Source organism: Hipposideros armiger, unplaced genomic scaffold (genome assembly GCF_001890085.2).
Source record: "Hipposideros armiger isolate ML-2016 unplaced genomic scaffold, ASM189008v1 scaffold_195, whole genome shotgun sequence".
NCBI lineage: Eukaryota > Metazoa > Chordata > Mammalia > Chiroptera > Hipposideridae > Hipposideros > Hipposideros armiger.
Window position 1 is genome coordinate 409,738 of NW_017731545.1, and position 14,748 is coordinate 424,485.

Consider the following 14,748-nt stretch of genomic DNA (forward strand, 5'->3'; position numbering starts at 1 on the left):
TAAATTCTGACAAATGCATATACTTATCATCCTTGAAAGTTTCTTCATGCCCCTTTCCAGTTAATCCTACCCCACACTCCAGGGTAAAGATTATTTTAATTTTTCCATTATAGATTAGTTTTGCCAGTTTTAGAACTTTATATAAATAGAATTATATACTATGTAGTCTTTTGAGTCTAGCTTCTATTTGGTACAATATCTTTTACATTCACCCATGTTGTATCTATTGGTAAGGATCCTCATTTTTAAATAAATAATTAGACAAGATCTTTTCAGAATCTCTTTACCTTAAAATTTTGGGTTTTTCTAATGTATATACAGTTACAGTAACCACTGTTAAATAATACACTTGAACAAACATCTTTCGGAAGCAGGCATCTCTCTTACATGCCTGTCAGAGATTTTGTCCTTTGGTTTTCACCTCCTACTACTCCTTTTAGAGTTGATACAGTTTTCAAAGCTGCTGAGGGAATTTATCCAGATTTGACTCATGGGATAGTGCATTTGATTTACTGAGTTCAGTAAAATGCAGGAGCTGACTGAGTTCTTAGGATCAATTGCATCTGACTTTTCCCCAAGGGGTAGGTAGTGAGCAGTTTATCTTTCTCAGGCTTCACAACAGTGTGTCCAAACTGTGGGTTTTAGGAATGATTGAAACACTTGGCAAATTGTCCTTACTTTGCTCTGTTTGGGCGACTAGCGTCTATAGTAGTAAGTGGCAAATAATGAAAGAAAATAAGAATAAAGTCACATTTTCCTCCACAATTGCTAAATGCCAGTGCTCAGTCTGTTTGACCACTTTTCCCCTTAGATTTAGCTTGAGGTTTTTAACTAGGCTGTTTCTTTCTTCTTTGTCAATTTAGCTAACCTAGAACCACGTTTCCCAGAATTCCCTTCCTTGCAGACTTCCCTGGTTAGCAGGGACCACTACCTCACTCAAGACTTGGAAGGTGGAGATAACACAACCCTGTAGTCTTTCTGCCTTGGAAAGGCCTGTACAGGAACCCAGGTACTGCTGCAGCTCAGTGACATTGTCCCTGATCCACTGGCTCACCTTGTAGGCATGGGGCAGCAGGCTACCACAATGCCTCCACCTTTCTGACTCCTGGGCAGCTGGGGCCCTACAGCAATGTGAGCTCCCTCGGACTACCGTCAGCTTCCCTGACTTCAGGCCAGGCTGCCCTCCCCATTGCCCCCAGGCCCAGTACTAGAGCTGTGTAACCAGCTCCCTCCCACAAATGTATAAGATCTCAAAGCTCTAACAAAGCCCATATTCAATGTCATTCTTAATGCTGCTGTCTATCCTGAGTGGATACACCCAGTGATGGACATTTCCCATCACAGAAGATGTGCAATATTCACTTTTGGTTCCTTTCTCTTTTCCTCCTTAACACCCTGATTTGGTTCCAGGATCCACACTGCTTCATGCAGCCAGGAGATCAGGGAAAGCTGGCTGAGCACAGCCTCAGAGGTGACTCGATGAACTTCAGCCAATCCTGCTAAGGGTGATAGACCCAGTCCTGGCCAATGAGATAGGGCAGAAGTCACTGAAGGACTTCTGGAGAATAGGCCCTTTGCATAAAGAGATAAGTATGAAAGAACGTGGCTCTTTTTGTTGTTGTTCTACTGAATGTTGCCCCAAACTATTGCCACCACAAGGGACACTGGCCCTAGAAGGACATGCCACAGTAAGATGAAAAGAAGGAGCTTGAATCCTTGAAGACGCATTGAGCTGCTCAAGGAACCAACCGTGGAATAGCCAACTTTCCCGTTTGCCTGGGTCTTTCCCAGTTTTAGTGCTGACGGTTCTGTGTCCAGAAGAACCCCTGAATCCCAAGCATGCTGGGTGATTGGTCTAGCCCTGTCTCAGGACTTTAATGGAAAATAATTCCCTTTACTGTTTAAACCTTTTGAGTTGTGTCTGTTTTTGGTGCTTACAGCTGAAAGTATTCTCAATGGTATGGAACAGTAAAAGAATGTGACTTTTGTTCCTGACAGCAGTTATAGAATAGGGATTCTAAAAAATGTTTTGATTGATTAACATTAGTTTCATTAATTTATGGACAGGCATAACTTACACATTTTACCTAATTTTAAAAAATTAAGGGGGTGACCAGTTAGTTCAGTTGGTTAGAGCATGGTGAGAAGTTTGCCAGTTCGATCCCCCATGGGCCACTGTGAGATGCACCCTCCCTAAAAGAGTCAACTATGCTATTGTAGCATGAAAGCAATGTGTAACCAATGACCATGGCTGTTCCCCAATTAAAAAAAAATTATCACTTAGACATGCATATGATATAAAGAAAAATAAGTATAACTGTTCTTTTTTAGGTATTTGCATGTCTTTGGGCCTTTCTTTAACATTGTCTTAATATAGGAGTGCCCTTACATGGGCCAGTGATGTTTTTTGGGCCAGGAGAGAAGGGTGATCTCTGTTCTACATATTTAAAAGTCTCAAGTCAGTTGTTGGAATTTCAAATATATTTATACATGAGTTTGGTGTAGTTCAGTGAATTTTTTAGAAAGAAATATTTCCTGGACTTGAAAAAGCCTTCCTGTGAGTGTAGTAGATTAATTGCACTATTGATTTGCCCTCTCCTGTATCTACATCTATCTTGGCTTGGGTTAGGTGTAGCACGAGATCAAAATAATACCATGGACTAAATGCTTATAAATAACAAAAACTTATTTCTCACAGTTCTGGAGGCTGAAAGTCAAAGATCGGGATGCCAGCATGGTTGGGTTCTGGTGAGAACCCTATTGTAGGTTGCAGGCTGTTCTCATTTTATCCTCACATGGTGCAGGGCAGAGAGGGTAAACCACCTCTCTTGTGACACTTATAAGGGCACTAATTCCATTCATGAAGGCTTCACCTTTGTGATTTCATGTAATCCTAATTACCTCCCAAAGGCCCCACTTCCCAATACATGGTGGCCGGTGGGGGGCGGTGGTTTCAATATATGAATTTTGAAGGGACACAAACATTCAGACCATGACAATACACTTTGCCACCTAGCCTGGTAATGCCCTCCCACCATGACTCTGGGTTTGCCTATCTGATGTTCCTTGGCCAATAGGTGCAAGCAGAGGCTGGAAAAGCACTCCCATAGTTGAGATTGTTGGCTTGTGCCCTGCCTCTATCATGACAACGTACCTAGGTTCACCTGTGGGAGAATGAATTGTCACATGGCCCAGGCACCCCAGCTGATAGCCAGACAACTGCCAGATATGAGAGTGAGCCCAGAGGAGACCAGAAGAATCATCCCATTGACCCCAGCCTAAATTGCTGGTCCATTAACTCATGCGCTAAATAAATGCTTATTGTTTTAAATCAGTGAGTTTGGGGGTCATTTGTTACACAGCATTATTGCAGCAATTGATAACTAAGATGCGTTTTACCCATCAGGGACAGTTTGGATAGGCTGTAAGAAGGAGTTAAATATCTTGGTTTTCAGTCAGTCATACCTTATACAATCTAACCCAGAAGTTACCTATTAATCGCCCACTTCCGCATGCTTATGTCTTATTCAAAGGTAAATGTAACAGTGCTATTTTAAGTATATATGTGTCTTTAGGCTTTGAGCTTTGCCCAAAAATGGGGTGCCCTCATAGGAACCACATCCCACCAATGGAAGCTGGTCTCTGTTCCACATGTGAAACTGGGGGTTTAGGAATGGACTTTTATATGAGTTTGGTGTAATTCAGTGATTAAAGATGGGGCCAGCATCCACTTCATGCCCATATAACTTCCTTATGGTGGTTAGGACGATGTTGGGATTGTTTCCCAGGATGCTGATGAGAAACCATATATGACTATTTAAATTTAAGTTAATTATAACTAAATAAAATTAATTCAATTCCTCAGTCATACTAGCCATACGTCAAGCGCTCAACAGCCACAAATGGCTAGTGGTTACTGCTTTGGACAGCACAGATATAGAACATTTTCATTATCTCAGAAAATACTGTTTGGCAGTGGTCTCAGTGCTTGTGTTCAAATTTCTTATTTGCAGAATCTTTTCTGTCTAAATGTCTAGTTCCCGTTGACCACTTGATTCCGACAGGCCCCTCTGGGAAAAGTGAGTTTATCAAACTCAAGCAAGCTAGCCTGTTTTGACTCCTATAATGATAAATATTCTCTTCGTTTACAGGTCACAAAGGTAACCATTGAGAGAGTCTTTATTCATTTACCTCTGCTGATGAGGAGTGTTCATTCTGCCCAGACAGAGTGAGGCCTAGGAGGGAGTGAGGGTAGCTGAGAGTAACCCCAGTTTGAGCTGTAAAAAACCTCAAGAAAAACTGAGGGGAAAAGAAGAAATTGAAGCAAACAAAGAGAATATTAAGCAAAATGATGCTCCAAGAAAGGCTTCCTGGAACTTACCCTCCCACCTCAACTCCAGCTAGAAGTAGCATTTACTAGAAAACAGGGCCTGTCTCCACTCCCTGGTTTCCTCAAGGAGGGATTTTCTTCCAAAGTAATTTCTCCTCACAACACTCCTGGCCCCTCTTTACCTCTTTACTCGCTAGGGTGAGGTGACTTTTTTGAGTGATAAATGTGGGAAGTATAAATTGAGCACCTTCCTGTCCAGAACTTTCCCTGGATGGGCCCTTCATGACCAGCCTCATATGCAGAACCCTCCCAGGAGGGTGGCTGAGAGGTAGGTGGGTAACTCTGCCTCGCACTGTGGAGGTTAGTTGGCAGGCCCACTGGGGTCTTAAATACGTACTTTCTTTCAACTATGCTTCGATCAGTGATAAAGGCAAAATTTTGGTTTCCATCTGCCATTCCTTGTCTTATTTCTCAATGTCTTTAAAATTCACATAGGGCAGAGAAATAGGGCTGTTTATTGAATGTTCCCACAGATCCCATAGTCTTGGTAAAGTGTTTTCTGAGGCTGCTCCATACTTAATTTGGGCTGCGTTTGTGCACCTGTCTCCATTTAGCATATATCTGACCCTCAAAGTTGGAAGCATGTCCAGCTACATGTTTGTGTAGAGTCTACTGCGTGGTGGTGGTGGTGGTGGGCTTAATAGAGGCTGACGCAATATAAATTAAGGTTTGAAGGAAGGACAGAATTTGGATAGGAATAGAGGACAGGATGCAAAAACCTAAAGGTGGGAAGCTCAAGGAATATTTAGGAGGGGAGTGTAAAACTCCCCTGAGCAGGACTCTTGCAGGGACATGAGAGAAAAGCCTGGAGAGATAGGGATCACCAACTGGTGATATTTCTCTTCACCTCAAAACCATTCAACATCTTCTTTCATCTTTTTTTATTGAGGTATAATTAACATAACATTAGTAGTTTCAGGTGTACAACATAATGATTTGATATTGGTATACAGAGGGTGCCAAAAATGTATACACATTTCAAGAAAGGAAATAATTATTAAAATTGTAATACTCAATATATATCATTAACAAAAGGTGAATACCAGTCACGTTTGACTTCTGCAATTACGAGAGGTGCTCAAAGTGGTTACCATCAGCATCCAGACATTTCTGATTACAGAGAACTACTGCTTGAGCAACGATGAGCAAAGTGTCCATGTGTATACATTTTTTTGGCACCCTCAGTATACTGTGTAATGATCACCACAATAAGTCTTTTTTGTGTGTGTGATGAATCATTTTAGTTTTAATTTGCATGTCCCCAGTAACTAATGATGTTGAGTACCTTTCCATGTGTATATTACCATTTATATTGGGATTCCCTTTAATGGTAGAAATCTCCACCTATAGAAGATAGAAACATGAAGGGGACATGTATGGACTGTGGAACTGTGTTCCTCTCTGACATGCTGAGGCAGAAGTGGCAGCCCAGTTGAATTATCTGAATATTTCAGAAGGGACAGCCCCACTTTTGAGGAAATACAGATAACTGTGGCAGTAGAGCTCAGTTCTTTATTAGTTGCTCACAGCGAATTTACTGGGGAATTGCCTGCCTTTTCATTTTAAGTTCTCTATGCAGATGCTGTCCATATCTGGTGGCCTCAGAGTAGACTTGGTTTTGGAGGCCATTGAGTTTTGTTTAATTGCTTGTTCCATGTTGATAATATCAGTTCATCCATCATGTACAGAAGAAAAGGTGCCGAAGTCTTTTTTATTTTCTGCATTCCTCTCAGAGAGAACAAAACTACCAGAAACTCCGTTTAACATAGTTTCACTTACATATAAAAGCAGCATGGTTTGGGAAGGATACAAACACCAGCTTGATGGAGCTCCCAAAGGCCAAAGCTGGGACAATTTGAGCAAGAAAATAAATAATGATAATAATAGATCATGACCCATAGAGTAAAATAAATATCCACAAGTTTAAATATATAATTGAACAAATAAAGAAATGGGAGAGAAGGGACAGTTCTTCCATACAGTAGAATTCCAATTTTTAAATCTGAAGGGAATGACGGAAATGCAAAGTGACTGTTTAGTACACATTACACTGATGGACCACAGATGGATGCAGAAAGGACTGGGCTGAAGTATGACATGAAACAGGATATTTGCAAAGTCTTAAAGTATCCCCCTATAAGATAAGTATTCACTACAAAGGGAAAAACTAACTGCAGTGGAGAAACTTAGTAGATACCACCTTAATCAAGTGATTACGGTCAACCTAACAAGCAATGGGGCATATTGACACCATATACCCCTTGATGTTATGCACTGAAAAGGGCGCAATAGCACTTCTGTGGTATTCCTGCCAAAAAACCTCATCCTAATCATAAGAAAGCAGCAGACAGACCACAAGTGGGTTCTAGAGTCATTCTACCTCTGTTCAAACCTCGCTACTCTACTTACTAGCTGTGTGACTTTGGACAAGTCACTTTTCTTCTTGCCCTGGTTTCCTCATCTAAACAATGGGGGTAAAAAGCAGTACTCACCTCAGACTGTTGTAATGAGTCTCACTTTTTCCCCATCTTACTGTGCTTCTGGAAACTTTCTGATTGAAGCAGGCCCTGTGCTGATTCCTCCTCCAACCAGCTATTTTGTTCTCAATGCATTTCTCCCTACACCAGCAGCCAGGTAAAGCCAAATCCAGCACCACAATCTGTGCCTTAAGGGTTATCTAGTTTTGAAGAAATCAGAATAACTGTTCTCTCAGTTAGGGTTGCATCAGAAAGAGCTCATGTTACCAAAAAACTTTCTAGAGCCAGTTTCCCATATTCCCAACATGAATTCCAGGTCTTTCTAGGCTTGTGAGACCAACAGTCCTGATTGGTTTTGGGTGATGATGGTGTGGAGCTGACTCACAATTACCTGTCTGAGGCCTCACCCCATGTCACATTTTAGCATCTGTTTGGCCAATAAGACTGCAGCACACATACCAGCCTCATTTCTTACTTGGGCTTTACCTTTGATGTCACAATCTGACCTGCAGATATTAATCTGGCCATAGCTATTCACAAACCAGACAGCAAGGTCAAGAGGACCTGCACAGTAAGATGTGGAAGAGACTCGATCATCAATCCAAGATCAAAGCAGGGGATGGACCTCAGGAGGACCAGTTCAAGGAACTGAGCTCAGCTCGGGGACCTGCCATGCCACACCCTCTAGAGCTGTCAGAATTCCAGAGCTTCCCAGTTTTTGAGGACATTAGCCATCACATCAAAGAAATGGGGGCCCAACTAGTAAAGAAAGTCAATGCCATCTTTCAGCTGGACATCACCAAAGATGGGAAGATCATTCTGCAGTGGACCATTGATCTGAAGAATGGTTCTGGGGACATGTATCCAGGGTCTGCCAGGCTCCCAGCAGACACTGTCTTCACTATCCCCGAACCTGTCTTCATGGAGTTGGTTTTGGGCAAAATGAACCCTCAGAAGGCTTTCCTTGCTGGCAAGTTCAAAGTGAGCGGCAAAGTTCTGCTTGGCCAGAAGCTGGAGAGGGTTTTGAAAGACTGGGCTAAAATTTAAGCATGCAAAAATATCAAGGAAGCGATCAGAACTTCTCTCCAGTTATAATATTCAGTGGAAATCATGCTTAAACTGAAGATTAAAACAAAACATAGCCAATATTTTTACTCAAATTCTTCCTATTCAAGTTTGATTAATTTTCCTGCTGATATATAAATATGCAGAGGGGGTTTTAGATCAGTAAAGAGTGTTGGAGTGTATCACCTAACATCTTTGTCTTTTTCTTTTCTTAGATTCATTTATGCTGAAATACACTTGGGTGAGAGTAACACATAGAGAAATGGGTGGTTTTAACAGTTGGATTTAAATGCTTCGATGATTGAGTTCTTGATTTCTGATTTTTCTTTTTCTTTTTTTAGTTTGTTCCTTTGGGGAAATAAGTGATGATGTCTTTGAGGAGACTTTAACATGGGTTTGCAGAGTTCTAAGAGTGAGCTCCACAGCAGTGTGGGTGTAACAGGCAACAGAGGTGATGATGCTCCTGGTCTATCGTGACTTCTGATGCAATTAACTCCAGGAGAGAGGAAGGGCTTGAAAGATGTTCTAAGTAGGCCACTGATTCTTACACTGGAGCATGCATCAGATCACTTGGAGGGCTGGTAAAAACCCAAAGTGCTGGGCCCCACTCAGAGTTTCAACTGTAGGTGTGTGCTGCGGAGAATGTGCATTTCTAACAGTTTCCTAGGTGATGCTGATGATAGCATCCTTGAAGAACCCCTGCTCGAATTCATGCCCACAGCTTTCAATATTGATTATAACTGTTTTATTCTAGATTGGTGAGATGTTAACCCTATTTAAAGCTCTCCTGGAGACATATTATATAGCCCTCTGGTGGGCCATTTCTGAGGTGTCAAGAGCTTGGGCACTGAACATTTTACAAAATTGAAGTGCACTCTGGGAGATTTTCCCCCCGGAAGACTTCTCCATATAGTGGGAGGACTGGAATGAAGCTGGCTATAGCCTGGTGTGACCTCCTCCTCATGGGTGAGTATGTGTTTCATTTGTTCACATGTGATCTGTGTGTACCTTTATCTAGCAGGCTAAATATACGCAGTGTGGATACTCTGAAACCCACAAGGATCTTCCATTAAAATGGCAGTGCCTACCAAATGATCCAGTTATTCCATTCTTAGGCATTTTCCCAACAGGAAAGAAAGCATATGTATAAGTACAAAAGTTTGTTCATGAATGTCCATGGCAGCTGTATTGTCATAGTCCCAAACTGGGAATAAACCAAAAGTTTTCCATCAAGAGGTGAATGGAGAAACAAATTGTGGTATGTCATACCATGGAATACTACTCAGTAGTAAAAAGAAATGAATTACTGATATATGCACAACAACATGGTTGAATGTCAAAATAATCATGCTGAGTGAAAGAAGCCAAGGAAACAAAGTATATACAATAAGGTTCTATTTATGTACCATACTAGATAATGCAAATTGTAGTGAATGAAAAAAGATCAGTGGTTACCAAGAGATGGGGACAGGGAGTGCAGAGTGGGGTATTACAAATGGCCCTGAAGAAACTGGGGGTGACAGATTCATTATCTTGATTGTCGTGATGGTTTCACAGGTGTGGTTTCACTCAAATTGTATACTGTATATGCATAAGCAGTTTATTATGTGTCAACATAAGCGCAATAAGGCTGTTTTAAAAACTTGTTCTGCATTCAAAATGAAGCCTTTATAAAGAGGATTTAAAACTGCACCTCTCTCTCAGCACAAGGAATTCTCTTATCTTATTATGTGTCTGCCTTTCCAATCTCTTATTGATTTGAATGGCTTCTGCAGAGGACTACCTAAGTTCCTCATGTCAGAAAGAGGCAGGGTGTGGGCTCAATGCTAGCAAAATCTCATCCCCTCAGTGGGAAATGAAGAGACCTTTTGTTCAATCGACACTCAACCTGTGGTAAGGAATCACTGAGGGTTAGTGAGTGGGGACATGGAGCACTGCCTGGTTTCTTTGCTCACCTGTGTCATTCCATAGGTGGTCCATGTGGTGCTCCTGCCAGTGCCCCCCACAGGGCAGCAGTAGGCACCTCAGAGACTTTAGACTAATTTTGAATACTGTTGTGAATGCTTATCTTGCCTGGTGCAGGCACCTCCATTCAAGCCATATTTATGAGTATTGGGTAAGGCTGGGTAAGTGTTTAGGATGTAGTTTTTAAAGAAAGGGCTTCCCTGGGCCGGCCGAGTGGCGCGTTGATTAGGAGTTGGCTAGGGACGCCAGCTCTGAGCAGCAGGACCCGGGTTCGGATCCCACATGAGGGTCAGTGATGCTGCGCACTCTACAGCTAAGATGGTGAACAACAGCTCAACCTGGAACTGGGCTGCTGTGAGTTGCTGGCGACGGTGTAGGCTGCAGTGGGGTTGGCTGGCAGCTGGTGTGCACTTTCATAAGCCACCATGAATGGCTGTCCAATGGCTGGTGAGTGACTGCCTCACCTGGGAAGAGCACAATGATAATACCAACATGGGCCAGTGAAGCGACGTCCTCCACAACTAGACTGAAGAACAAAAGGACAGCAACTTGTCTGTTCACTTTCCCTGATTCCCCAACACTGTTCCCCTCCCCCAATTCCCAAATAAAATCTTAAAAAAATAAAATAAAATAAGGTAAGGGCTTCCCTGAGTGGTCTTGCTCATACCATGAGTAGCCTCTAGAGATTGGTCCTGAGGCAGAAGTTGCTTAGAGATGGGGTTGGACTTGACTTGACTTACCGAACTTAGAGGTGGAGTGGGATGGGAGGGAGGAAGGGGTTATAGAGGGTCATGCCTAGGCTGGCATCTGACAGAAGGGAGGCCCTCCTCATAGGCTAGCCAGTGATCTATGATCCATTATGACTTGGCACAAAAATGTGTTCTGAACCTATTAGATTCCTTTCTCAGGAATTTGGAACTGGGAAGCAAAGAGACTGCGCTACAAGTAAGCAGTCTGAAAGGAGTCTGAAAGGCTGGGATGTAGGAGCAGTGAGGGAGGCACCATGGGGGATGGGCAGCCACCACGGCAAGAACTGGAGAAAAAGAACAGAAGCCTTAAATAAGGATAGGGAGCTGACTAATGAAGTGAGGAGAGAAGAGTCTAGGGCTTGGGAAACAGGACAACAAACCCCCTTTTAATCAAAAGGAATAAAATCACTCAATGTAAGATGCCATGTGGAGCAGCTGGAAGGACTCAGATTGTGGAATCAGGAATGTAGTTTTGAGCCCACTGTCACCACTTCATATCTGTGTAATCACAGGCAATTATTGAACCACTGTGTTGGGGAATCAGGGAAAGTGAACAGACAAGTTGCTGTCCTTTTGTTCTTCAGTCTAGTGCCTCAGCTGCCTCACCCAGAAATGGGGCCAGTAGCCCTTATGACATCAGGTTGTTGGGGAGCTCCAAGTAGGTTATCTGCAGCATAGTTACTGGCCAGAGTGGGTTTTCCATGCATGTGACTTCCCTTTCTCTTCTGGATGAGAGGAAAGGAGGGACTCTCACTGGCTCCCTAGTGCCTCCTGAGAAAGTCCACACTCGACTCTCACACTCTGTTCTAGAGACCTTCTGCCTTGTCTCTCATACTCAGTTGATGTCCTAGAAAGTCACATCTGGCTCAAAGCACACATCTGTGCTGTTTGGTCTGGCCAAGGTTGGCTAGCACAGTGTTTATAAAGTGGGAACCAGAACATTTTATATAAGAATTTCTGGATTCTCTTGAAAAATGGATTATTTGGCCACACTGAGCCCATATTCTTGCCAGGCAACAGCTCAGCGGATGGGGCAACAGCTCTTCAGACAAGCCTGGCCCCCACCTCCCTGACTCTCAGGCTGGGTTTTGGTGGCCCTCTGTCATTGAGCTTATACTGTTTTTTCTCCAGCTGGGCCTGCTTTGCTGGGCCCCATAGGTATTTGCATTAATGATGTTATTTGTATTAATAATGTTAGTTTTTTATTGCTGTGTAACAAATTACCACAAATTTAGTCTCCTAAAACAGCACCTGCTCTTCATCTCACAGTTTCTGCAGGTCGGAAGTCTGGGTGGGCTCAGCTGGGTTCTTTGCTTTGATCTCATGTCACAGGCTGAAATCAAGGTGTCAGCCAGGCTGGGCTCTCATGTGGGGACTTGGGGGAAAGAATCTGCTCCAGGCTTATTTGGGTTATGGACTAATTCAGTTCCTTGGCGTTGTAAGACTGAGGTCCCTGTTTCCTCGTTGGTTATCAGCCAAGCATGCTCTTTCAGCCTTTGTAAGCCACCTGCATTCCTGGTCATGTGGCTCCTCCATCTGCAAAGCCAGGCTTCAAATCTCTCTGAACTCTTCTGCCTTCATCTTCTGCCTCTATTTTAAAGGACTTACCTGATTACGTTGGGCCCATCCAGATAATCTCCCTATTTTAATGTCAACTGATTAGTAGCTTTAATTACATCTGCAAAGTCCCTTTTGCCATGTAAGATAATGCTATGAACTGAATAATTATGCCCCCTCCCACCCAAATTCATATTCACTCTCTTTATTTCCACTGTGTGAGGACACAGCAAGAAATTACCAACTGCAAGCCAAGGAGAGAGCTCTCACCAGATCCTGACCATGCCAGCACCCTGATCTCAGACTTCCAGCCTCCAGAACTAGAGAAATAAATGCCTGTTATATAACATACCGGGCCTACAGTATTTTGTTATAGCAGCATGAGCTGACTAAGACAAGTAATGTATTTATGGGTGTGATGTATCATCACCTCCATAGTCTTGGAGGTTGGGGTGTAGAATCTTTTGGGGGGGCCATAATCCTGCCTGTCTTCTCCCCTGAATCTACCATTTAAATCCAACCTGCCCTTTAGATCCTCTTCCATGAAGCTGCCCTGACTCAGTTGTCATTTTCCTCTCTCACAATTCCCATGCTTCTCTTTTTTCCAATGTTCTGGCTGTGGGTGGGTATTAGCCTATCTGGGCCAACCAAACATCTTGGTTTGCCCAGGACAGTCTCATTTTACACTGCTGTCTTGATGTTCAATTAGTGGCATCTTCTTTTCAGAAGGGTCTCAGTTTGGGTGACAGCTTATGTGGCTGACCTACACACCTCCCAGTACCAGTATGCTCCTGAGAGCAGGGATCAGTCAGGGCCTTGCCGGGTTTCACTTTGTGCCTCACCACTGTACGCTCTATAATTGTTTGTTGAATGAATAAAAAACTCATTAAATTCTTTTAAAAACTAGCACATGGAAAAACAATCCAAATAGTACAAAAAAATTATACAGAGAAAATTCAGTTCTTCATACTTCTGATCCCCTTCTCCCATTTTTATCTCTAAAGTCACCCACAGTTATTGGCTTCTTGTGTGTCCTTCTACCTCTCACTTTTTATTTATTTATTTATTTTTGCAGGAATTGTAGTTGATCATACATGCTATTCTCCACCTTGCATTTTATTCCAAAAAATTACACATACCTCTTTTCAAAGAATGCCCGTTTGAAGGGCCAAAGGTTGGACTTGACTTACCGAACTGAAACTTTTTTCACAGTTGTTAGTGTCCTTTAGGGAAAATCTAACAATGGGCTTTATAAGTGAAGAATGAAAAATAAATGCCTCTTCCTTGGAGGTGGGATTTATTTTCCCTCATTTTGGGAGCAATCCTGCCAATCCTCATTGTCCCAGGAGCCATGGGTAGGGCAGAGGGGAATGCCTGTGTCTGTGGCTTCTCCTGAGCATCTCATCCTCCTGGGGTCCCATCTGCTCAAGGCCCCACAGAGAGTGTGATGGGCCCAAATAGAAGATACTTAAGACCCTACCAGTCACTGGGCTCTTTCCCTCTGGAACCCTCAAGGTTGCCTGACATCTGAGAGGGGGCCCTACCTCTAAAATAGGAATCAACAGATAGAGCTACAGAATCAGGTACTTCTGCAACAGGTAGACACTAGAGTAGGCGAGAGTGAAGCAAATGGGTGGTTCCTACTCCACTCACAGGAATCCCGAGTTTCCCTATAGCTGGGGATATTTTGCCCATTTGCCTGGAGCATGAAAGAAGATAAAAGGATTTTATCACTTCTGTTAAAGGTACAAGAAATGCTCTCCTGGGAGACTGACTCAAGGGGTGGGAGGAGAGAAATCAGCTCAAAGTGACAGCCATGGACTCCTGGTGCTGAAATGAAGGACTCAGAGGTGGGGATGGCAGCTCATATGCTGGGCATCTCAGAAAAATAGCTCTTTATCTCCTATTTGTAGTCTGCTTTACACCTTTGAAGGAACTTGCATATCTCTGATTTAGGAGATAGTACAGGGGGAAGTACTGAGTGCAAGGTCTGCATACAGTAAGAATTTAACACAATGCAGTATTGAAATGTTACCATTTCCTGTACTGAATAGTTAGTTTAGCAAATATTTATGGTGGTCTATGAGTGAGCAGGCTCTGTGCTAAGCATCGAACCGCAATGGTGAATGAAGCACTTCCTCTCAACCCAAGGAGACAATACCCAATTGGAAGATAACCCTTATGGCAGAAACCTGAGGTTCAGAGAGGCTAAAAGCACCGTGAGATAAGCTGGTGGAAGAACTTAGTGGCTGAGCTTAGGATGCCACCTCCTTAAGCTCAGAAAAAGGCTTAGCCATGCACTGGGCCATAGAACGGATGCAGCACATGGCTCATGGCTGCTCTGTAGTTTCCCTGAAGTTCTGGTGTCTGGATGTAGACCAGACTAAGCATCTGGAGCCTGGGACCACTGTTAGGGCTCCCACTTTCTTGCAGCTGATTTCTCCATTCCTCAAATAGGAAAACGGTAGTCTCAGCTCCCACAGGTGAATCCATCCACACGTGTTTAGGCACTTGATCCAGGAAAACATCAGCAACGAGGGCAAGG

General features: G+C 43.1%; 1 protein-coding gene and 1 long non-coding RNA gene across 2 annotated transcripts in view; both read left to right on the forward strand.

Moving 5' to 3' along the window:
- Nucleotides 1-14,748, forward strand: part of LOC109388410 (uncharacterized) — a 40,674-nt gene that overhangs the window by 19,920 nt on the left and 6,006 nt on the right. The window contains exon 2 of the long non-coding RNA XR_002125211.1: nucleotides 8,687-8,898. This is a non-coding gene — a long non-coding RNA (uncharacterized LOC109388410). The remainder of the gene's footprint in view (nucleotides 1-8,686; nucleotides 8,899-14,748) is intronic.
- SCP2D1 (SCP2 sterol binding domain containing 1) lies at nucleotides 7,360-8,027 on the forward strand. Its single transcript, XM_019653102.1, has one exon. It carries the CDS (start codon nucleotides 7,444-7,446, stop codon nucleotides 7,912-7,914), a length of 471 nt encoding a protein of 156 aa, XP_019508647.1. The 5' UTR covers nucleotides 7,360-7,443; the 3' UTR covers nucleotides 7,915-8,027.